The sequence below is a fragment of the Lichtheimia ornata genome (genome assembly GCF_029851405.1).
Source record: "Lichtheimia ornata isolate CBS 291.66 chromosome Unknown scaffold00004, whole genome shotgun sequence".
In the NCBI taxonomy this organism is placed as follows: Eukaryota; Fungi; Mucoromycota; class Mucoromycetes; order Mucorales; family Lichtheimiaceae; genus Lichtheimia; species Lichtheimia ornata.
Genome location: NW_026695324.1, coordinates 300,297 through 323,059, shown reverse-complemented (window position 1 = coordinate 323,059; position 22,763 = coordinate 300,297). Strand labels below are relative to the sequence as shown.

General features: G+C 43.6%; 9 protein-coding genes across 9 annotated transcripts; all 9 read right to left on the bottom strand.

Moving 5' to 3' along the window:
* Window positions 1–707: 707 nt before the first annotated feature.
* On the bottom strand, window positions 708–2,605 carry O0I10_001527 (uncharacterized protein; the record flags this gene model as incomplete). Its single annotated transcript, XM_058481622.1, has 2 exons — window positions 708–2,129; window positions 2,198–2,605. The coding sequence occupies 2 exons, from the start codon at window positions 2,603–2,605 to the stop codon at window positions 708–710; spliced, it is 1,830 nt and encodes a 609-aa protein (XP_058347479.1).
* Window positions 2,606–3,068: 463 nt separating this feature from the next.
* Window positions 3,069–3,629, bottom strand: O0I10_001526 (60S ribosomal protein L38; the record flags this gene model as incomplete). Its single annotated transcript, XM_058481621.1, has 4 exons — window positions 3,069–3,094; window positions 3,169–3,291; window positions 3,357–3,417; window positions 3,627–3,629. The coding sequence occupies 4 exons, from the start codon at window positions 3,627–3,629 to the stop codon at window positions 3,069–3,071; spliced, it is 213 nt and encodes a 70-aa protein (XP_058347478.1).
* Window positions 3,630–3,845: 216 nt separating this feature from the next.
* O0I10_001525 (uncharacterized protein) lies at window positions 3,846–5,744 on the bottom strand (the record flags this gene model as incomplete). The annotated part of the gene is made up of 7 exons (XM_058481620.1): window positions 3,846–4,746; window positions 4,806–4,814; window positions 4,869–5,078; window positions 5,129–5,267; window positions 5,341–5,457; window positions 5,518–5,574; window positions 5,630–5,744. 7 exons carry the CDS (start codon window positions 5,742–5,744, stop codon window positions 3,846–3,848), a joined length of 1,548 nt encoding a protein of 515 aa, XP_058347477.1.
* Window positions 5,745–6,251: 507 nt separating this feature from the next.
* Window positions 6,252–6,991, bottom strand: O0I10_001524 (uncharacterized protein; the record flags this gene model as incomplete). Its single annotated transcript, XM_058481619.1, has 3 exons — window positions 6,252–6,628; window positions 6,692–6,759; window positions 6,831–6,991. The coding sequence occupies 3 exons, from the start codon at window positions 6,989–6,991 to the stop codon at window positions 6,252–6,254; spliced, it is 606 nt and encodes a 201-aa protein (XP_058347476.1).
* Window positions 6,992–7,257: 266 nt separating this feature from the next.
* Window positions 7,258–12,018, bottom strand: O0I10_001523 (uncharacterized protein; the record flags this gene model as incomplete). Its single annotated transcript, XM_058481618.1, has 24 exons — window positions 7,258–7,442; window positions 7,516–7,634; window positions 7,699–7,812; window positions 7,895–8,298; window positions 8,359–8,408; window positions 8,471–8,639; window positions 8,713–8,815; window positions 8,885–8,974; window positions 9,033–9,465; window positions 9,529–9,603; window positions 9,666–9,725; window positions 9,785–9,824; window positions 9,879–10,036; window positions 10,091–10,159; window positions 10,217–10,428; window positions 10,488–10,690; window positions 10,751–11,015; window positions 11,072–11,124; window positions 11,189–11,286; window positions 11,355–11,467; window positions 11,526–11,575; window positions 11,635–11,792; window positions 11,861–11,951; window positions 12,010–12,018. 24 exons carry the CDS (start codon window positions 12,016–12,018, stop codon window positions 7,258–7,260), a joined length of 3,321 nt encoding a protein of 1,106 aa, XP_058347475.1.
* Window positions 12,019–12,466: 448 nt separating this feature from the next.
* On the bottom strand, window positions 12,467–13,485 carry O0I10_001522 (pheromone receptor transcription factor; the record flags this gene model as incomplete). The annotated part of the gene is made up of 3 exons (XM_058481617.1): window positions 12,467–12,628; window positions 12,760–13,005; window positions 13,096–13,485. 3 exons carry the CDS (start codon window positions 13,483–13,485, stop codon window positions 12,467–12,469), a joined length of 798 nt encoding a protein of 265 aa, XP_058347474.1.
* Window positions 13,486–14,346: 861 nt separating this feature from the next.
* O0I10_001521 (uncharacterized protein) lies at window positions 14,347–16,949 on the bottom strand (the record flags this gene model as incomplete). The annotated part of the gene is made up of 6 exons (XM_058481616.1): window positions 14,347–15,132; window positions 15,217–15,845; window positions 15,916–16,273; window positions 16,338–16,400; window positions 16,527–16,737; window positions 16,828–16,949. The coding sequence occupies 6 exons, from the start codon at window positions 16,947–16,949 to the stop codon at window positions 14,347–14,349; spliced, it is 2,169 nt and encodes a 722-aa protein (XP_058347473.1).
* Window positions 16,950–19,015: 2,066 nt separating this feature from the next.
* O0I10_001520 (uncharacterized protein) lies at window positions 19,016–20,753 on the bottom strand (the record flags this gene model as incomplete). Its single annotated transcript, XM_058481615.1, has 5 exons — window positions 19,016–20,170; window positions 20,240–20,368; window positions 20,473–20,547; window positions 20,612–20,689; window positions 20,742–20,753. The coding sequence occupies 5 exons, from the start codon at window positions 20,751–20,753 to the stop codon at window positions 19,016–19,018; spliced, it is 1,449 nt and encodes a 482-aa protein (XP_058347472.1).
* Window positions 20,754–21,845: 1,092 nt separating this feature from the next.
* Window positions 21,846–22,551, bottom strand: O0I10_001519 (E3 ubiquitin ligase complex SCF subunit sconC; the record flags this gene model as incomplete). Its single annotated transcript, XM_058481614.1, has 4 exons — window positions 21,846–21,866; window positions 21,938–22,234; window positions 22,305–22,366; window positions 22,458–22,551. The coding sequence occupies 4 exons, from the start codon at window positions 22,549–22,551 to the stop codon at window positions 21,846–21,848; spliced, it is 474 nt and encodes a 157-aa protein (XP_058347471.1).
* Between the last annotated feature and the right edge of the window lie 212 nt (window positions 22,552–22,763).

Here is a 22,763-nt window from a genome sequence, read left to right as displayed (position 1 = left end):
TGAAAGCAGCTTTTATGCGCGACCAAAGATGCCGGCGTTGTGTATAAACATATGGCTACGTAGTAGGTGCATGTATCGTATTGCTGTATCCTACGGCGATAAAGCTCTATTGTCACGAATACATCAACTTTTATTGAATGGCATACATGAAGGCATGTTTGCCGCAAGTTATGGTTGCTGTTTCTTTCGATGGTGGTAACCATTGGAGAAGCCCTTTACGTGTGATGGAATTACAAGGTGGTGTTTGGAATCCCTTGTAAAGTTGTCAACACATCCCCAAGGCTTTGCTACCACTTACAAAGCATTGAAAATGAAAACCATGCTTGCCGCAATGGTAGGTTCAACACCTTAAACCTGGCCTTCCAAGACATGCAAACTTTTAAACGTCTAGAAACACTTGGAATGTTGTACTTCGTTGTTGAAGACTTATGCATGTACGCCACTTGAACAAATAGGGGGTAATCACAGCTTCACAAACTCATTCGTTATGATTTTCTCCTGCCTAAACATGCTTTATTTATTGGAATGGAAAGGTAATGGACATGAGATCTTGTATGTGGGAGGGGAAGATAAGAAATCTGATCCAGGTATATTCTGCAACCAGGGAGCTCATTGTGTCTATAAGAGAGAAAGATGCACAAACTGGGCAATGTTCTTGTATACATGATATGCGATGGCACGTGGTAGAGTGGATGATTGTGCATGATTTACAACTTGACTTTCTTTCTCAAAGACTCCTTGTATTCCTCGATACTACCCTCGAATGGCATCACCTTTCCTCCTTCACAACGCCAAATCTCCTTGGCCACTTGAGAAATCAATCGAAAGTCGTGACTCACAAGAACGACACCGCCAGTAAAGTTGTTGATGGCTTCAGCAAGTGAGTCGATTGAATCCATATCGAGATGATTGGTAGGTTCGTCAAGCAAGATGATTTGTGGATGAGCTACAGCCAATTCGCAAAATACCAAACGAGATTTCAAACCATCCGACAAGTGAGCAATAGGAGAGGTTTGATGGGAGCCTGATAATCCATAACGTCCAATTTGCTGACGCCAAAAGCTGACCTCTGTGCTGACTTCTGGAAACTTGTTGCGCATGTAATCGATAGGCGAAAGATCCATATCCAATTGGTCTGCTGAATGTTGCGAGTATTTGCCAAGCTTGAGTGATGTGTGACGCTGAACACGACCGCCATTGGGAAGCAATTCACCACTCATCAACTTGAGGAGAGTGGATTTTCCAGCACCATTGGGTCCTACGAGTGCCACTCGAGAATCCATATCCACACCCAATTCAATATCCTTGTACAGGGGTCGTTCCAAATTCCCATCATAGGCAAAGCTGACATCTTGGAAAGCAAGCACAGGCGGTGGTAGCTTTGCAACATCCGTGAAAGAAAACTTGAAGGCATGTGGCTTCTCCACCTTCTCCACCAATCCAGCAGCTTCCATCTTGTCAATGATCTTTTGCTTTGACTTGGCTTGTCGCACCAAATTGGCATAAGTACCAGCCGATGCAATGAACTTTTTGATATGAGCAATCTCCTCCTGTTGTTTCTCATAAGCCTTGGCTTGGTTGATCTCATTCTCTTCCTTGGTCTTGATAAACATGTCATAATTGCCACCATAATAAACGAGCTTCCGCTTGTGATTCAAGTGCATAATGTTGGTGCATACACCATTGAGGAAATCCTGGGAATGCGAATTGACGACCAAGATACGATCGTAGGTCTTGAGATATTCTTCCAGCCATACGCATGCCTCAAGATCCAAATGATTTGTAGGTTCATCCAATAGTAGCAGCGTGGGACGAACGAACAACGCACGTGCTAATGCCACACGCATACGCCAACCACCAGACATGTCTCTTGTTTTCTTGGCCATTTGACTTGTAGTGAAACCGAGACCAGAAAGTAAGGTGCATGCACGAGGTTCAAATGTTGCAGGATCCATTTGCTCGATACGTTCATACAAATCATCCAATAACGGATTGTCGGCTCCCTCTTCTTCACTCAAGATGTCCTCAACTTGCTTCTCCAAACGAGCCACTTCATTCTTGGCATGATGAATCACGGCTTCCACAGCATTCATATCGGAAGGTTCAGCTTCTTGATTCAATAGATATGTCTAATCAAAGCATGATTTAGTTTGATTGGATCAAGGGCTAGTATGTATCATCATTATGAGGCACTTACATCAATGTGCTTTGGGATTTCAATATCACGATCAGCGAGGGATTGTAGAAAAGTGGATTTGCCAGACCCATTGGCACCAATAAGACCATATCGCCGCCCAAAGTTGAGTTCGATCGTTGCATTATCAATGAGGACACGTCCATGATAGTTGAGAGAATACGACTCAATCTTGATATCACGACTACGCTCCTGAGATGTATAGACACCCGTGGCAGTGCGATCAACGTTAATGTTGGCCTTGTTCATGTCCAGATCGTTGACTGATCCGTTGTCACCATCACTGGCTGCTTTTTTGGCTGCGGCACGTCGAACAGCAGTGCTATTGCCCGCTTTTCCTCCTTTGGCTTCTGCCTTGGCAGCTCTTGCAGCGAGACGTTTAGCCTTGGATGCTGAGATCTTTTCTGTCATGGTGATATGAATATAGGTGCTTTGAAAGAAAAAGAGAGAAACGAAAAGAAATGCAGCTACCACTTTTTTAACGCCGCAGTTCATGGAGAATTGACCCACGGGTGGTCAAGTAGGGGGCCTACACTTTACCATATAAAGCCTAGTCCACTTTTCTCATATGGTCCTCCAACAACTAGTCCAACATGATATGCAGAATACAGAAATCGCTGATCATGACATATGTTGTCTTTTGATTTGGTATCAAGACAACCTGTGATAATCATTGCACACGTTTGTTTATCCCCCACCGTATGCAGGAACACACACACAAGAATCACTTATCCTATTCCAAACCCCACATCCTCGTCGTATCCATCCGCATGACTCCAATCCATAATTCCATCAAACGAAAATATACAAGCAATAAAACATGCCAATGCTTTGTTTTTTCCTTGCAATGAAACTCTGCTAGTCGAAAATGCCCTTATTGGATCTCCTTGACAGAGAGAGCTACAAAGACAAAGTTGTTAATAACATCATCATCATCATCATCATGTTGCCATGGCAACCAAAAAGATACATACTGGGAGGAAGCGACTGCTTGAGCTTGTTGGCCTTGGACTTATCGTTGACAACAAGAGTGTAGAGATAGCGGGAGCATCTCACCTTGAACTTGACGGAGCCGGTGTTCTTCTTGACAACGGCGGCTAATGGGCAAATGTCAGCACATGGATAGCGGTGGTGGTGTGTATGTATATAACATGTAACTCACACTTGGCGTCTTTGCGGCGGGCAATCTCGAGGAACTGCTTAATGTCTTTGATTTGTTGAGGCTGTGTGGAAAAGAAAGAGAAGCGAATTCGTCAATTGGGTGCTTTGGTGGATATAGAGATAGGGATTCATCCATCCATTTCATTCATCCATTCATCCATTGCTGATATCGTTCATCGTATGCCATCATCATCATCAAAATGAATTATATGGAGAGTAGAGGGAAGGATGGATGGATCGAATCGTGTTGGTCGTTTGTCGATGTGCTTACCATTGCGGTTCGCTTGGCAGAAGAGGAGGATCAATGATTAACTTGTCAGCTAAATTTTAACGGAGTTCCACCACCACCACCACCACCACCACCCAACTTGGAGACAAAAGGCTACTACTGTCCGCCACTTTAAATGAGATCTCTTTACTAGAAATATACAGCAACAATCATTGAATAATCATGAACTATAATAAAGAACTTGTATAATTTATCTTTTTTCTATGACCTGGACCAGCCACGGCCACGGCCACCACGTCCTCGTCCTCGTCCTCGTCCTCGAAATTTGCCTTTGCCTTTGCGTTGTCTTTTTGTTTTAGAAGGTGTTGGATGTGATGGTCGTCGCTTGCTGTTGGTTTCAGTAGCATCATCATCGTTGTTTATAGTGTCTAGGCTTCGTTTCTTTGATGGTGGTGCGGCACCAGCTTCCTCGTCATTGTCACTATCACTGGTCGTGGTGGTGTCGTTATCATCCTCATCCTCATCCTCATCATTATCACTGGAAGTGCTATCGTCGTCGTCGTCGTCATCATCATCATCGTTGTTACTTGTATCACTTGCACCATGTGTATTACTCTTCATGCTGGTATTGATAGAATCGATCCCATTGTTGGTTGTATCACTACCATCAACGCTGTCGTAGCTGTAATGATTGCTGTTGCTGCTACTGCTGGTGCTGGTGCTTGTAGCAAGTGCTCGAAGACCATCCGCAATGTTGTCGCTGTCATCTTCATCGCTATCACTTTCGCTGCTGTCACTTTCACTACTGTCACTTTCACTTTCGCTTGTTGTGTCACTTTCGCTGCTGTCACTTTCACTGCCGCTTTCCGCAGTACGCATACCACCATCGGATCCGCTGTTATTGACATGATCAAATGTATTGCTTGTATCGGTATTGAAGCTGCTTGTCACCAAAGTCTCATCCCCATTGTCAGAATCTTCATCTTCAGTATCCGGTATACGAATGGCACGAGATGGACCAAGATAAACCACACTGTCGCTATCGTCACTGCCGCTTTCATTGGATGAATCATCGTCTTCAGATATAAATACTGGTGTTGGATCGTAACGTTGTCGTACAGATGCGTCGCTCTCATCATCCAAATCACCTTGGCTCATTTCCCTAAATCAAAGTATGAGACATGATGACTGAAACGTTATCCTTGGTCATGATTGACATACTCCCATTCACTAAATACAAAGATTAGTATCCTTTTGAAGAAAGTGAGACCTTCAAGCACTTACATAGGCTCATCTGAATCCACAACAAATCCTTCCAGATCTGGATCTTCTTCATCTTGTTCTTCTTCTTCATCGTCTGTAAGTTCAGAGAACTCATTGGGCCACGAAGCACGTAACGTTTCGCCTTGTTGCGCAGCACCTCGATAATGTTCGCCACAGCCATCGCAGAAGCCTTCTTCGTCCAACTCCCATCCACATACACCACATCGATTACTAGTAAATGGGTTATTATTTATCATCCAATGCGTTGATTTACTACTTACACTTGATCTTCGCGGTCTTGAATAAATTGGGCTCGACGAGCAACAGGGTATAAGCGTTGAAAACCTCTTTGTGCTTCACGTTCCACTTCAGTGTGTGCTGGAGCTTGATGCCCAAAGATCATTGTACGCACCACCGTAACTGAGAAAGAGAAGGAGAAGGAGAAGGTAAATGTCATGCATCCATAACCCCGAAATTATTTATGCGTTCTTACCTTGGTGCTGTACGGCATATGCTGGTACAGGGCGATTGCCAATATCAATACGACATTGGGGGCACGTCTTGTGTCGTTCTAACCAGCTCAATATACATGCTGCGCAAAATGTGTGGCCTAGCGTTTCATTGTTAGTCACATCCCTCCCTTCATACAATACATATCAACATTGCTTACCGCACTCGAGCATGTAAGGTGTATCAAAGAAATCAACACAGATATTGCATAAAAAGGCTGTCTCGTACATGGTAAACTAAGAAGAACGAGTAGAAACGGCGATCACCCTTACGTTCTTTCAATCGGCGCATATCCAATGTTGGCGTATTGGCATCGTAGGGACGGCTGCCATCAAGATACTCAATGAGAGGAGCACATTGTTGTCTAGACTCGATGGGATCGGGCATGTTGAAGAAGAGGACACGATCGAGATTGAATGGTAAACACGATCGGTTGGGTCAAGCAAGCGCTGGGTAACCATTGCGCCTCCATTTTGACAGAGACGCGCTTGGTCCATTTCAAATCCAGAAAGACAACAAAGGCGGCCTCTTTCGTGTCATTTTAGTGGATCATCCCCTACCTGCCATGTTACATCACCACCACCACCACCAAGCTGCAACAAATCATAGGATAATAAAGCCCCCTTCTTTAACGCACATGCTACAGTGTCCATGTTCAAGAATGATGAGTTTGATGATCCCTACATGCAAAGATTTTTCATACTTCGCGCCATCATCTAAAACGGGATGATGTGCGCATGTGTAGGACCATGGTTGTACCACTTGATAAGTATGCTGTGTGCCAAAAATACCAGGACACAAAGGAAACCAACATCCCATTAGATTCTTTTTTGTTTTAGTATACAGAAATGGAAAGTTAAGCATTACGGACAAATAAAAGAGGTGATATAGAAACTAGTAATTGAAGGTATCACGTGCACTCTTGTTGCGTGGACCACAGATGCATGAAAAGATATAATAGCCTGTTGCCAAAGCATTTGCAATCATGGCACCCAGCACCATCCAAGTGCTAGGTCCTATATCGCCGGACAGGTTCTTGAACTTGGATGCAGCCACAACAACAATGACGAAGATAATAAATAAGGCACCGGTAGCCATCAAGGAGATGATGGCCAAAAGGAAACCGGGAAGACGCTTGAAAAAGGTGAAAACAGTGGCCTGCATAGCCAAAGCAGTGGCCAAAAAGGCGATCCAGTAGAGAATAAAGATGGCAAGGTAGATACTCTTGGGGAGATCGACTTCAAGAGTCACACCAAGACCCTCAGCTTCATCTATATATCTCGTGTTTAATAAAACGGGTATCCAAGAAGCGTTGTTGTTGCTAGGTTACTCACACCAGTTGAAGGGGACCGATGGTGTGCTGCATTCGCTAACAACGCCGTTTGAGCCATAGCAGCTGCCCCTGTTGTAGTAGTAATGATCATACGCGTTGAGTAACGTTGATTTCAAATGTTGTTGTTATTGTTCTCGTACCATAAACCGAGACGAGTGAATTTGCCGTTGAGGTTCACTTGAGCAAAGTACAAATCGCGCAATACTGGCAAGTCGCCCGAGCCACTGACAAGCACGAAAATTTCGAGTAGCAATGCAATAAAGGTAAGGAAGGTGGCTGCGTATTCACCTCTGGGAGCCATGTTGATTATGGATGAACGAAAGGAAAGGAGAGGGTGAGGAGGAAGTTATCGAGTACGTAAAAAAACGAGAGGGGAAAAAGAGGGAAAAGAGTGTGATTTTCTCCAGGTTTTTTGGTGCTTGTCCAACACTTAATTTAATCAGGCACGACCACCGCACAAGCCTAAATGGCGCTGAGTCTAACAAGGTCACACAAAGAACATCTTTTGTTCACACACATCCACACATATCCCATATGAAAGGCTCACAATAGCCATCTCAAGTCAATTTATTCATCCTCAATCATTCTTTTCTGATAATCATCAATATCTTCCTCGTCACCATCACCAAGTAGCGTGTTGTCGATAGGGCATCGCATACGGATTTCTTTTTCCATCATCAGGCTAACCATTTCATGTAGCTCCTTCTCAGACAATTGTCGTGACAATACACGAATGCCCAACAAATAGAGTTCTGTGTAATGTATCCATCCCATCGTCAGCAAAGAGTGTCTCGATTTTGTATCGATTCTAAATCATGTACTCACCCTTTGACCATGGACATGCCCTGATGGCACGGTAATACAATGACTTTGCTCGATCCATGTTCTTGCACCGGATTTCATGTTCAATGTAAAGTTTCCATACCAATATGGATGGCCGTGTCCTACCATCAAAACATAGGTGAGCGTCACAGCACCAGCACCAGCACAGACCACAAACAAACATACCCTGCATTATCCACGGCAGATTCAAACAAGGATCGTACCAGGTTTACATCATAGGGATGGTGTCGATGCAATTCACTTCGAATAGCCGAGAGCCATAAGATGATATTGGGTTCACTTTTGAGAGACAAAATGATCATTAGTTCATCTTTGATCTTACAAGTCAGCTATACTTCAAATAGGGGGTGAGGAAACTTACCCATCGAGTGCTTGTGTAAAGAATTTGCGAACACGATTGTAAATCTTGGTCCTCGTCTCGTTCCACACATGCAAGCTGATGAAGATGGTGTTGTTGGGAAATAGCGCCAATGCCTTTTCCAGTAATGCACGCATTTGAGATGGCTTGTAGCCGACACCACCTGCCACTGCATGTTGGTATAAAAGTCGAGCATAGGCAACCCACAGCACTTCGCTTTCGAATCCTCGCTCAGCTTGCCGCTCCTTGATATATTCTAGTCCCCGCTCGTACACTTCGGATGCAGCCTCAATACCACGCGTAATGTACTGCAACAAGGCATAGCATACATTGCAATGATGTGCGATGGTCGTCTCGTTTTCAGATCCAACAAGGATATTGGCTTGGGCTGTCTTTTGCATGTAGTACTATGACACATGTGTGTGTTAGGCACACCCTTTGTATGCGATGCCAAAAGTCCAACTCACATTGTGTGCTTTTAGGATCTGCGCATTGGTCGGTGCGGGGTTCGTCTCAGCTACATTACCATGTTTAGTCAACACCCGTTCCTTTGATCCACCATGAAACAATCACACTCACCATAGGGTTCTTCAGTTGCCATGGATACCAAGATCTTGAGAGCTTCTTCAGGTCGCTGTTCCTCCCATTCAAGCTGTGCAAAAGCGCTGTATAGTAGCGGAGCCGATTGTTGATCTGGTTCTGGAAATTGGCGATAACTTGCTAACGCTGTTTGGTATACTCGGCGTGCCTGTCAAAAACACACAAAGTCAGCCATTTGGTCTGTGCTACACGAACCACCCCAATAATAATTTTTCTCGTACCTCCTTTAAACGTCCATGACTCTTTTCCATTTGCGCATATACGTTCCACAGGATCAAATTGTTGCTACGATCTTTGAGCATCTCTTTGGCAAGCTTTTTGGCACTAGTAATGGCAAGTTAATATACTGCACGTGTGGCCCATCCATCCATACCTTTATCATTGTTGCTTTACCTTTTGTTGGATATACTTGATTCAAGTGCAAGATGGCAAATAGCCAGGTGATCGTTCCATTGTAAGGCATTGAGTTGACCAAACGCATTCCTAGTAATATGCTTTAGTGACAACATTTTCATAGGTGGATTTGCTGATGCCAACATACCTTGCAAAGTCGATATCCACTTCACAATCCAGATGAAAGCTCTCCAAGCAAGCAAACCAATGTCCATGTCGTGCAAATAGCTCGGATACTCCAACAGGATATGATACAGGATAATCGAATGGATGACGATCCACGGTAGCATGCTCAGGCTCCATCGGTATCCCATCGACATAGGTGATTAGCAGTGGACGCTTCTCCCATAGTGGTGGCCAAAATCGCTCAAACTTCATTTCATTGTGCGTAAACGTGTCTGTACAAAAGTGGGTATTGGTGCCGACACCAGGTGGCGGGAATGGTAATCCGAGAAACACAAAGATGCTGTAAATCAACGCTTGACAAGCCTCATGCGTCGTAAGATCGAATAAGAAATCGCGGATGTCATCGGATAATGTAACCACGTAGGGATCCTCATCAACAATGTGTGGGTCAATAGCTATCATCAATCATGTTAGAGATAAAGCAATCATGAATCCATATCCTTCCTCTTTGAGCGTACTTGCTATCCTTAATGGTAATCGGCTTTGAAGTTCTTTGGACTCTTCCAATCGTACCCAATCTTGCAGGCTGAATACTATACATACATATTGATATTAGGTTCCATCAGCTGCGTTTTGATTGTAGAATTCCTCTCACCATCAATGTCTTCCTTATTCTCATCCTCTGGTGCCCCTGGAACATCAGGTTCTCCTTGATCTATTGGACTCAAAATGTTAACTACATGCACATGCGTCTTTGTATTCTTTGTCACTTGCCATTCTTTGTGTTGTAATAATGGTGCCACCCTTTAGCTCCCTATGATGATCCATTCTTAGCAACCATGCTTCCGATAAAACAATCAAATAATACCTCTTCGCCAAATCGAGCAACTTCGGTATCCCAAAACTCGCAGAATTCCTCAATGAGATCACCAAACGATGTATCCTCAGAAGATCGCAATGCCCGTGGTTGGAATAAGGTAAACTCGACGATTGCTTGTAAGCAGCCAAATGCACGTTCATGATACCCTACAAGGATATGTAAGTGCCGTTGTCCACAAACCTTAGGGAAAAAGTACTTACCAGCTTGTTTCATAAAGAGACATCCTCGAAGGAAAACATACACCATGACTGATTCGATATTTTCGCGCTCTATATAGCCAACATGTTAGGTCCCAAACATCCTTTGTTGCTTGCCATGCCATTTACCATCATAATTATCTTCATGTTTTCGTTGACGCTGTAGTCGACGTGCCACCTTGTTCAACGTGAGAATGCAATCTTCAAAGACCTTGACACATTCAGTGAAAGAGAAGCTGGAAAAGTTGGTTTGTCGTAGATTGATATAATCAGCCCATAGCCGGATGGATTCTGGTCGTTTCTTGAGTGCCTTATCCCATTCCCTCAAAAGCGTCAATGTACTACATAAATGACTTTGTCAATCGTTGTCACTCTTTTAAAAGTCGATACCTATACTTACTCCCAGATCTGTTCACCACATGTCAAGTAGGACAATAATAGCTTTTCATCCATAGGGTTGTTTTGCATGGCCTTTTCAAAGATGCTCATCTTGACCTCGTTCAAGCTGGTCTTATTGGCCTTTGTTCCCACTGTGTTGACACCTTGACTCGCCTCGTCTTGGAACTCAATAAATGCCAACCATGCATCCACATCATTTGGGTTCTATACTCCAATGGTCAATACGACAATAGGGTAGGTGACACAGATCCTTTTTCTTTTTACCTCATCCAAGTGTCGATTTTGTTCAATGGTACGACGACGTATGTATTCATCAAACGTTTCACCTTCTTCTTGATCACTTTCCTCCTCATCCGATGATAATTCATGCGTTGTCTTGGGTCCTTCGATACTGCGATAATCCACTCCACTTGAGATCGCTTGTTCATTCTCATTCTTTGGCTTTTTGCGATTCGACTCCAATCCCACAAAACCATGAACCTCGCTAAAGGCATCCTTGTCTTCATCACGTGATGGCTTGATTCGAATCCTGACAACACACGCCATCATTAGATATCTCTAAACTCCCATCTACACAAGACATACCGTTTGCCTGATTCCTGCCATGTAAATCCAGCATCCATATATCGTGTTGGTTTCTACAATAGTCAACGACATGAGCTTTTTACATCCTCTTTTCTTATTCATGCATGCTATAGTTACCTTGCGTGATAAAGCAGACACGATCTTGAGGACTTTTCCCGATCTTGCACTAGCAATGTCGATCTTTTGTGATGTAGGTAGTCCAATAATCAAACCGCCTAGATAATGTCATGTCAACTTGACAATCCCACCCCCTTTTTGCGTGTCATTTGATGATTGCACTTACCACCGGATCGATGATATTCAGGTACTGTAGATCGCTCAAGTTCACCGTATTTGATATTATCCATATCGCCACGTTTATCAATCACAAAAGTGCATCCGGTTTCCAGCTGTCCTCTAAAAAATCGTTATCAGTCGACTGATGCATAATGAATGAGACCATGTATAAGCTTACGAGTGCACAGGTGGTGGTGTTGGCGATCGACGACGTCGATGATGATATCGCTATCCAAGCCAATTGATAAGCATACCATTGATTTCATTTTCGGTGCATGAAGAAATACCTCGCGTGAACGTCGTCTATGGCGTGGACTACGTGATCGTCGTCTTGGACTACGCGATCGATGCCGTCGTCGTTTAGGACTACGTGAATGGCGTCGTGGTGATCGGTCCCGTTTATCCTTTTTGCGTTTGTGTTGTTCACTGGATGCACTCGTCAATTCTGCAGTAATTCAAGCATGAGCAAGCACGATCGAGTCGATGGAGGGGTTTGGGTTGATAATGACGCACCTGAAAGATCGGGCGCACTAGAAAATGTCGGCACAGGAGGTGCATTCAAGCTTGGAGCTGATGATATTCGAGGTGGTGGTGGAAGAGTTCGCTATAGATAGAGGAATAAGCATGAGCGTATATGTATATAAGAGTGTGCATAGGTTTACCTTATCCATAATTGTAACGAGCGGGAAGAGGTGTGTGTGTGATAATCCCATTAGGAATTGCCGGTGTCATCCCACCACCGCACGCATAATAAAAGTCTCAGTCAATTCGCAACCTCAAAAAGGAGATGCTTTGGATCTTTCCCGCTGGCCAAACAGGGTACATGTCTAGAATGTTTCCTCTTGCTTCTGTTACATTCCCTTGTATAAGATAAGTATCATTCTTGTCAACTCTAATAAACAGCGTTCGTCCCATTGCGCCAACTGGTTGCACCAAGGCTGCATAAATTATAGATCATCCCATGAAACAGCAAGCCCTCAGATATACACAATATGGTTTTTCATGCATGAATATGGATACTAAGCGATGAATGTATATGATATGAGGATGTAAGAAGACAAAAAAAGAGATAGAGATAAAGCGCACTATATATAAGCAAAGGGAGGTTATTGGATGTTTTCATCTTGGAAGACCACCCGAATCTGCGGATGGAGGAGGTTGCTGTTGCTGTTGTTGTTGTTGCAAGTATGCAGGGTAAGGTAGATTACCAAACGATGAAGATGCTGTTGCTGATGATGCTGCTGTGCTGCTTGCTGCTGCTGCTGCTAATCCTCCATAAGCCTATAAATAAAGAGAAGATGAGATTTCCCACGTAATCAAGGTGAAATAAAGTACCCAACCCACGCGTGTAACAAGTTCTTGTTTATAAATGTCCCACCCATTCTCTCTTTTCACACACACACAACACTTACTCGAGTGTCTGCTCCTCCTCCAGCTGTTGTAGTTGGCATCTTGTTACCCAACCGGGACTCTGAACCAGTGTTTGCTTCTGGAGTGGTGATATCCGGTGCATTCAAACATGATTGAATAAGATTCTTTCCTTCAGGTTTGGTGACAAGGGGTTGTAACTTTGGTGTTGTAAAGGTATACACAAGGCCTGTTTCTGATACCACGAGTAACAAAACTTGGGTTCCTGTCAACGTGCTTAATTCATATGCCTGTTTAAAAGGGGAGAGGGGATAAACGGATAGAGGATTAAACGTGCGTTCTCTTAAAGTTGTCACGCATGATGATGATGATGTATTTACCTTTTTCATGATGCCAGCTTTACGCTTGGAAAAAGTAATATGGCGTCGAGATTTGTCTTCAATGTATTCAATCTTGATTTTACGTCGTCCACTACGTTTGTTGCCAGGTTTGCTTCCTTGGTCATCATCCGAGTCATCTGCATCATCAAGACTGTGTTGGGTTGCTGCTGAGGAAATGTTGGTATTATTGCTACTGCTACCACCACCGCTGTTGTTACTACGTGCAGTATCAGCATCGGCAGCAGCTGCAGCTGCAGCGGCGGCAGCGACTGCAGCCTCTTGTAGTTGTTGATGTTGCTGCTGTTGCTGTTGCTGTTGTTGCTGTTGCTGTTGTTGTTGTGCAAGTAGCAAAGCTTGTTGGTGTTGATAATAATTGGATGGTTGTTGCATAATGTAAGCAAATGTCGGCTGTTGTTTCTGTGTAGGTATAAAAGTTGGCCTATGCGCAGGATAATACAAAGAGAGAAAAAAGAAAATGGAAAGATAGACTAAAAGAGGATGACCGCTTCTCGTTTTGGGATGTTGTTATATGACGACCGGATAGAACAATCAACCAAGATAGGAGTAAGATGATAAAGGGGAGAAGTAAAGGGGGGTTTGGAAATTCACGCGAGGAGAGTGAGAGAAAGAAAGAAAAAAAGAAAGAGGGAAGAGAGAAAAAGAGGAAAAGAAACAAGGAGCATGAACCTATAAACCATAAAGGGAGATCCCACGCACATACACGCACACACATAGATTGTTACTCGCCCAACACACACGCATACACATACAACGGGTACCGAGTTGTTTCTCATGTGGGATGTTTGGTAGCACAATGTATTATACACGCTTTTGCTTAGAAATGGACAGTGCTCTTTTCCACCCTTTCTTCATTCCTGATTGCTACATTACGCCCATGTGGACAACACTTGTTCAACTCGACTTATTGGACATAGCATACAATACTTGAAAACAAAAGGTCATTCTTTTGGAACGCGTCGCATAGCAACAAGGAGCTTTATTTGCAATGAATCCTCACACACTATTCTTACGCATAACCAAGCCCAAGATCGGGCAAGCGAACACTACTCGATAATGATCGTCATACGACAAGGAGTTGCGTATACAATGACATGTTACGATATCCATCCCACAATCAAATCACCCGGCAAATTCAAGTGAAGGGGTTCTCTTCTCTCTCATATCAACGCCCAACCGACAATGTGACACAAATATCAGCAACAGTAATGCTGTTGTCCACAACTGCCCCGTTTATTGCCATGAGGAGCTTTTCAACTTTTTACATGCTGGTGCCTGATTAATATCCACATTTTTGTCCGTCTCCTCCTCCTCCAGCTCCTGCTTGATCGTAGTAGTAGTCGAAGGACTAGTCGTAGTAGTAGCATTGGATATCTCCTGGTTCAGCATAAACGTGCATGTTGGAATATTGTATGCGAACGTGTTGCCCCATATCGGGTGTAGATCGGCGACTGATAATGAAGATGAGGATGAAGATGATGTAGATGAAGTAGATGATGATGCAACACTGCTGCTGGTATGATAATGATGGTGATCCATGGTGGTAGTACTACGTCGAGTGCTACAACTGCTACTGCTTATCTGCTGCTGCTGCTGCTGCTGTTGGGGCAATATGGATGCGAAATCTTCAGGATTCATTTCAACCCATGTCGTCACACTTTGTTGTTCATTGTTGTTGTTGTTTTCTCGTTCAAGAGGATCATTGTTGTCACCCGAGGATGAGCGTGCAGCCACCAACAATGAGGCTGTGGTGCTATTATCACTACTACTTTGTTCGATTGTGCGAGGGATCTGCCGACGTTGCATCAATTTCAAGTGGGCGCAGTATCGCTCGAGCAGCTTGCAAAGGGTGCTTTGATCCAATGGTTTTGGTAATACATCGGTCATGCCACTCATGATGTATTCCCGGACATCACGATCGGTCGTATTAGCTGTCATTGATATAATGGGTGTCCACGTATCATATTGTCGAATGTTGCGCGTTGCCGAGATACCATCCAAATTGGGCATCATGATATCCTGGTGTAAAAAAAAAAGTCATGTGAATGGATAGCTCAATTTCTACCACCACACCACCATAAACAATCCCAACATTGCATTTACCATGAGTACAATATCATAATGATCGGTACCAAGCTTATCAATAGCTTCCACACCATCCACAGCAACTTCAATGGTACATCCCGCCATTTCCAATAATCGTGTTGAAAGTCGCCTAAAGATAGAATCGTCATCCACTAGCAATACGCGTGGTGGCACAGACCACCCCGGTGGCACAAATGAACGGGATCGTTTGCGTGTTGTCGTCGGATTCAATGTCAGCATCATTTGCCGTGATGTTGATGTTGTATGACTCTTATCATGTGTGATCGTGGGAGGACTACTGGTAATAGGAGCACCATCACAGCTCTTAAAGGTAGGATCGGTCACGCGCAATTCGGCAACAGCCAACTCTGTATTGGGGCTGCTTTGTGTGGAGGGTGATAAAGACGATGATGAGGAGGTGGATGGTGATGATGATGATGGTGGCAGCATAGTTGTCATTGTCACACCAGCCTGTGCTGGCGTAGAATGGTTGTCATATGATGGCAGTAGATCGGAAAGGCTTAATTCATATTGTAGTGATCCGACGTGTTGGGTGATTTGCTCCACATGTTGATTCGTTTGATGCGCAAGTTGATTGTAGGAATGCGCCCACTGCTGTTGCTGTACATTTGTGTTTGTCCTTGCATCTGATGTTGTTATGAATGAATTTTCTATTATTCCGCATACACACAAAACACGCTCTCTTTTTTTTCAAACCTTGAGTTGTTCTTGTTGTTGTTGTTGCCACTTGCACCAATTGCTTCATAAGCTGATCTTGTAATGCCAAGGTGTCCTTCAATCCAAACAAGGTGTCTGAAATTTTGTTGTAATTGTAACCGAGTCCTTGCATATGCGTGGTGGATGTCGTGTGTTGCTCCTGCAACTGCTTGACTTGGGATTGAAGCTGAAACATGATGCTCTTCATCTCATCCTCCCACGCACCATGATGACTCTTGCCTTTTGTTGATTGGTTCTTGCTCTGTTGTTGTTTTACAGATGGCTTGCCGTGGTCATTCATGCTTGAATACTCTGATGGACGTGCAGCTGAAGCACCTGTTTTGGTGCTGGCCTTCCTCTACATAAACATTCCAAGTTAAAAAAGTTTGCTATCATGTGAATAAATATAGAGATCCTTATACCTTGATCCCATCCAACAAATCTTGACGATCATATTGAAAGTGAGGATGTTGAAACTCCCAAGCCTATAAAGAAAGGAGTGAAAAAAAGGGGTGTTTGTTAATGAACTTATTCATGCAGAAAAAGAAAACGAGAGATCATCTCCTCCTCTGCCCCTCTATTGTTGTATAACAACATCCATCATCATTTACCTGTTCACCATAGGGACGGGATCCATCTTCAGGGTTTCGCACCTTGTGAAAGTCATACTTGTTAAGTTGACGAACGAAGCTGGCAAAGTTGCAATGCTTGAAATGCTTCGGTAATATCAAACGTGCAAACTCGTTTGGATCGACGACAACAAAGGATTTGCCATGTGCACCCCACGTCAAGATGTCGGCCCTTGTGTCTTGTTCAAGCATGCTAGTACCATATCCCCCATATAAGCGATCCCTCATATCGAACAGAACACGCCTCCACATTCACGCGCGCGTGTACATGCATTTCACCTACCAGAATAACTTTTTTACAAATTCGGGTATATTGGCGAGTGGTGTGTCGCTGCTGTCATGGTGTTGTATATCAAAGCCCACATTGTTGCGATTCAAATATGGGTGTACATTGGACGACGACATGTTCAAGATGGCAATGCAATGTGAAATGTGTCAGGTATATAACCAAAGAAGGGGGGTATCCGCGCTAAACAAGGTACGTGGGGTATTCGATGTTGTCGTTGCTGTTGCTAGTGCTACCACTGCCGTTGCTATTGTTGCTGGCGGGTGAATGTCAAACAAACTTGGGAAAAGGAAAAAGAAAAGGAGAAGGAAGAGAGAGAAAGAAAGATCAAAGATAGTTGCGGTAGAGTAGATGTGATAGAGATGCAAGTTTAGGACATTGCATTTGTTGCCATTAGAGTTTTTTAACTTTCTTTTCCGATGGTCATACAGCACATCCCGCCTCCCCACCTCCTCCGTGTCGCACAACCTAAAAGCACACGACATCTACCACCATCATCACCATACACATACACACATACACACATACCCGTGTGACCTAGTTTGTCATTTTACTCCATATAAAAGATGTACATCTCTTTTAACCTTTCATAACCAAATCGGCTTGTTGTCATTGATGATGTGGTTGTGCGTGTATCAAATTCTTCAAAACATGGCTGCTGGTGATGATGAATGTATCATTTTCACCTTCCTCCTTTGGCATCTGTCCTATTTCTTAAGTCGTTATCTCATTCCGCATTCATATGCGGATCATATCAACGCTGCAGATGATGGTGCAAATTAAGCAAAACAGGTAGAAAAGGGATGTGATGAATAAAGCTGCTGCTGTGTAACCAATTGTCACTGTGATGTCATGCACGCAGACCGCAAAAGGAACATGTGTCTTGGAGAGTTCCCCTTGTTTCAATAATGGCAATAGTAATAAAGCTGGATTGAAATGAACATGCTTGCTTATTACAGAGGCAAACCATTACCACTACCGCCAATCCTCAATTATCATGAGTCTTATAGAGCAACAACGTGACATGACTCTCTAGCATTTGTACCGCTTATCGGCATGATGATGCATTCTACATGATGATGCAACTACGTAGTCATCTATTCTATGATAGGGGACGGTGATCGTGCCTGTGGCATGTTTCATGTGGGTTGTAGATTGCCTTTCATTTCTAAAAGCTGATCTCACCTGCAATCTGATATCTGTTGAGCCATATACAACCACTTTTCCTTATTCGGGAAATATGACCAGTCGAAAACCGTCAACAGCATGCAAGTCAAATAGAGCACCTCGTAATCAACAAGGCCTTGGCTTGATAGGTTTGAAGAAATGGGATCATCTTTGGTCACATCTTTCCGCTTCGTCTCCATAACTACGCTCATGGATGCCTATACTGCTACAACAATATCACCACAAAGCAAGCCGTGGTCAACAATTTCATCCCGTTTTCGTGGCCAAGTGATTGATTGTTTGTGCATGTATTGATTTGGTTTCTTGGTTTGGGATTTCATTGTTCGCTGATGGCGTGGATTGTGTTCACTCCTATAAGCTTAGTTTGATCCACTAGCATACATGGGATGATGAATTTAGCGCACAAACACACCCTGTCGGTCTACTACCGGCGATGATGTGATAGAGAATCTTTAAAAAGGTATGTCAAAATCGAGTTTTTCAGATGAACCGATATCCCAAAAAGAGTAGTCGAGTGTGCCACAGTATCTGTATGTAGCTATATGTCGCGTGTGTGTATAGATTTGGCCTGACAAAGCACAAAACCTTAATTAAGCGCACTGGCCCTCTCTCTTCTTTCCTCCCCCAATCTCGATTGCGATTCACATTTCTATACCCAGGCACACACACACACACGCCTTCTTGACATAAATGCACGTTGTGATACGTAGATTTAAGAATACAATAAAAGCTGTAACACTTTTTTGGTCTTTGTCATCTTTTTTCTTTATGACATGTTTTAAGGGAGGAAGGAATTTTATATCACACTATACACTTGTTGGGCAAAAAGAGTTGCGGTGAGGAAGGTTTGGGGGAGGGAAAGAGAGGAAGAGGGAAGAAAACGAACAAAAGAACACAATGCAAAAAGAGAAATATATGTAAAAGAACGAATGAGAGCGATACAAGGATGAGGGAAGAGAGAGCAGAGAGAGTGTGTGTTGTGAAGGATGTCTTTTTTTTACGTGGTACACCAGATTTCCATTCTTTCCACCCCACTGTCGCCATTCCTCATTTTACAAATCTGCCTTGCCATGCTTAGATCATCATCGTCAATCATGATAACCATTTCATCATCTTCGTCCTTGTATTGAAGACGCAAAGTGGGTGGCGCATTGAATTTGGAACGAATGCGTGCCAACAGCTCGTCAAATGTGATATGAGTTGGCATCAACAGCACTCGAGTATCTGAATAATGCACCTTGATTTTGATCTTGTTGCCTGCCACGGAAGATGATGTGGATGTGGAGGGTTGTGGAGATACGGTCATGTGTTTCATGGAATTGTACATGTCATCCAATTCATGTTGCGGCATAGGCGGTGGTTGTGGTGAGGAGTCATGGCGACCGTAGCTAGTGATTGGATCGAAATCGGTATCGTATTGTTGGCTTCGTGGAATGGGTGGTACGGGTGGTGGTGAATAGCGTCCAAGCGTCTTGTGGCTACGTGTCGAGTTGCGTCCTGTTGAAGAAGATGCTGAAGAATACCTATCTTCATCAAAGCCGCTATCAATACGACGACCATCGTATCGATATCGTGATGAGCTGAATGAGGATGTCGATGATGAAAAGTCGTCCATAGTATTGATACTATAAGCAGTGGAATCTTTACGAGGTCTTGGTGATGATTGAGGTGTAAAAGAAGAGGTGGTTGCTGTTGGCATGGGTGATACGGAAGGTGGAGGGGGAATAGGCGAGGGTGCTGCTGGTACGGGTGATGGAGCTGCTGCTGCTGCTGCTGGAGCTGTACGTCGTGGACGTAAAACCGAATTTTGTCGACTGAATTTAGCTGCCGTAGGAGCTTGGATCTTTTGAACATTGGCGAACATGTCGACACCTTGCATTTGTCTTAATCGATTTTCTGGTGGGCGATAAAGAACGCCTGGTGGAATCGAATACACAGAGTAACCTTTGCCACGATCACGCACCGCTTGATCAATCACCTCGTGTTCCTCTGTCATTTTCGACTTTTGTGCATGATAAAGATCGGTCAAACCAGCATCAATCTTGCCTAGATATAACTGACAAATGCCGCGGTCGAATAGCACCTCACATGAATACAGTCGAAAGGCCAGCCCCAACTGCTGATAGTTTATAATTGGATTGCCACGCAATTTCTATTGATTATATATGTACATGATGATTAATCCAGCTGCATCAGTAGTAAAAGAAATAATGTAAAGTACCTGGTAAGCATAGTCAAAGGCCTGCCTTGCAGCTTCCATATCATTCACCACAAAGTATGAAACACCCATTTGAAAGTAGGCCACGGCAAAGTAGGGATCCATCTCAATGGATTTGCGATAAGCAGCGATCTAAAAGCATATTAGCGTACGCGGGTCTTTATATTACAGGTGCCACAACGCATATCCGAATCCGTTCGACAATCACATTCTCGGATGCCCAATCCTTCACTTACCGCGCGTTCATGTTCCTCAATTGTAGCAAAGATGAGACCAATGTTAAAGTACATTTTTGCGTTATCCGCCATATTCTATCCATCGGTTGTTAGTATTGCAGTAACAAGATCATGTATCAACGCGTGGGGAGATAGTTACGTAGAAGGCTTGTAGAGCACCATAGTAGTCTCGATTGTCGAATGCCTCGCAAGCATGCTGCCATTGCTCTAATTCAAGCTATGGAATGGGGGTCAATAACTGTGTCTAAAAGTAGTGATGAGAGAGGTACCTTGAGTGCCATTCAAGAAAGCCAAAAGTAAATGAGAGAGAGAGAAGGAGAAAGAGAGTGAGAGTATATTTTTGTATGTGTGCGTATAATAAAAGAAGCAAATTGAGGATTTGAGTGGGGAATAAGGAGCAAGTAAGGAGAAAGAGAGAGGCTAAAAGCACACACACACACACACAACGACGGAAGAAGGGAAAGGAATCGGTTCAAGAAGGGGGAGCTACTCTATCCGTGGGGGGATTTGTTTTTTAGCACCAACTTGCAGTGTAATCTCTCTTTGTGTAACATCACCATTGCCATGGCTACTCACTTTTCATCATGAAAAAGTGTCTCATTGATACGAGCATTGATTGCTGTAGTAGTGGTAGTGGTAGTCATCCCCATTCACACAATGACGCTTCACATGATAATCTTGATACCATCAAGCGTCATTCATTATATAAAAGACAATGAACCACTTGAAGAAGAATGAGACAACAACGGTAAGTATGTATTAGTGCTTGTTAATGGTGACCATGTGGCACAATAACCGCGTTTATACAACGTGTCTTGCTTCCTCCTTGGTAGGAGAATGAGGGAAACAATGGGCTGGACCCTGCGCCATTTGGCTCATACCGTAATATAACGCAGCATCACCTTCCAAATAAAAAAAGTTCTCGCTGCACATATCCCATTCATCCAATCCCCCCTTTTTCGCTCGACTGCATATACTTTGCGTCACATAGCATCCGAAGATCGACATTACACGCCCATCATATGTATTCATCCCTGCACATCATTTAGGAAATCATGATAACTGTTGTACAACAAAGAATTGCGTGCATGCTTAGAGTGAAACGTAAAAAACACATTGATGCATGCAATAAAACCCGCAGTCAACCCACGAAATCGTATCCATGACAACCAACCATCCTTATCCATAGCAACTATATTCCTGTTTTATGTGCAGTAAGGTAGAATGCCTTGTTCAAGAGGAAGAGAAAGAGAGAGGGGGGGAGAGAGCAATGATTTTGTGTGTGGATGCTTGTGGATATGAATGTGAGTAAAGCCAGCATAGGATTTGCTACAATCAAGGATTGGGGAAAAGAGAAAAAAAAAGGTGTGTATTTATCGATCCTCGGCCCATTCCTAGGAATAAGTAATGCCATCGTTAAGAGACACATATATACACACGCATTACACCCATCCCACAAACTTACATTTTCCTTGCGGATCTGGGCTTCTTCTTCGGGAGTGAAGTCATTGGTGATGTTGAAGGTGCGACGGATCTCTTCAGCACTCTTGCCCTTGATCATGTTGGCCACAGTCTTACAACCGACATCCAACAATGGCTTGATATCAAGATAATTGGCAGCAAGGATAACATCAAACAAAGTCTCTTGATCGACCTCCATATACTTTTGATCCCATTCATCGATATCGGTGTTACGGCGATCTTGCTCATCCTGTTGAGATACCATAGGATCGTTGCGGTGATGGTCGCACCATTCAATGACCTGGTTGGTTATACGAAACACGTCAGTTAAATGATACTTTCACGCGTCCAAAGGAAGTATGGTCACTCACCTTGCGAAGGATCTTTGCATTGACGTTGGGAAGAGGAATAGGAGCATCACTGTCACCCACATCTAGTCAATGGGCTACGATTAGAGTCTTGCCAAGAGCACACACACACACCACCACCAAGCATTTCCTTCCGAGTTGTCCCGTGACATTTACCTTCCAACATGTTCTTGATCAGAACAGAACGTTCTGCAACGGCTTTGTCGACGGTGAAGTCTTCGTTATCGGAACTGATCAACTTGACGCTCATAATGTTGGATCTGGTGCACAAGATGGAGGGAGAAACAACGAAGAGAAACCACGAAAATCCAGCGGTGCTTTACGATACAAGCTAGTTCTGATTCCCCAAGTTGAATTAGCGGAGCATGCACGTCCATCATTTGATGCATGCATCACGAGTCAAACCTTTGTATATCATCACTGTTTTATCATTCATTGATCGAATAAACATAGCCATGTTCT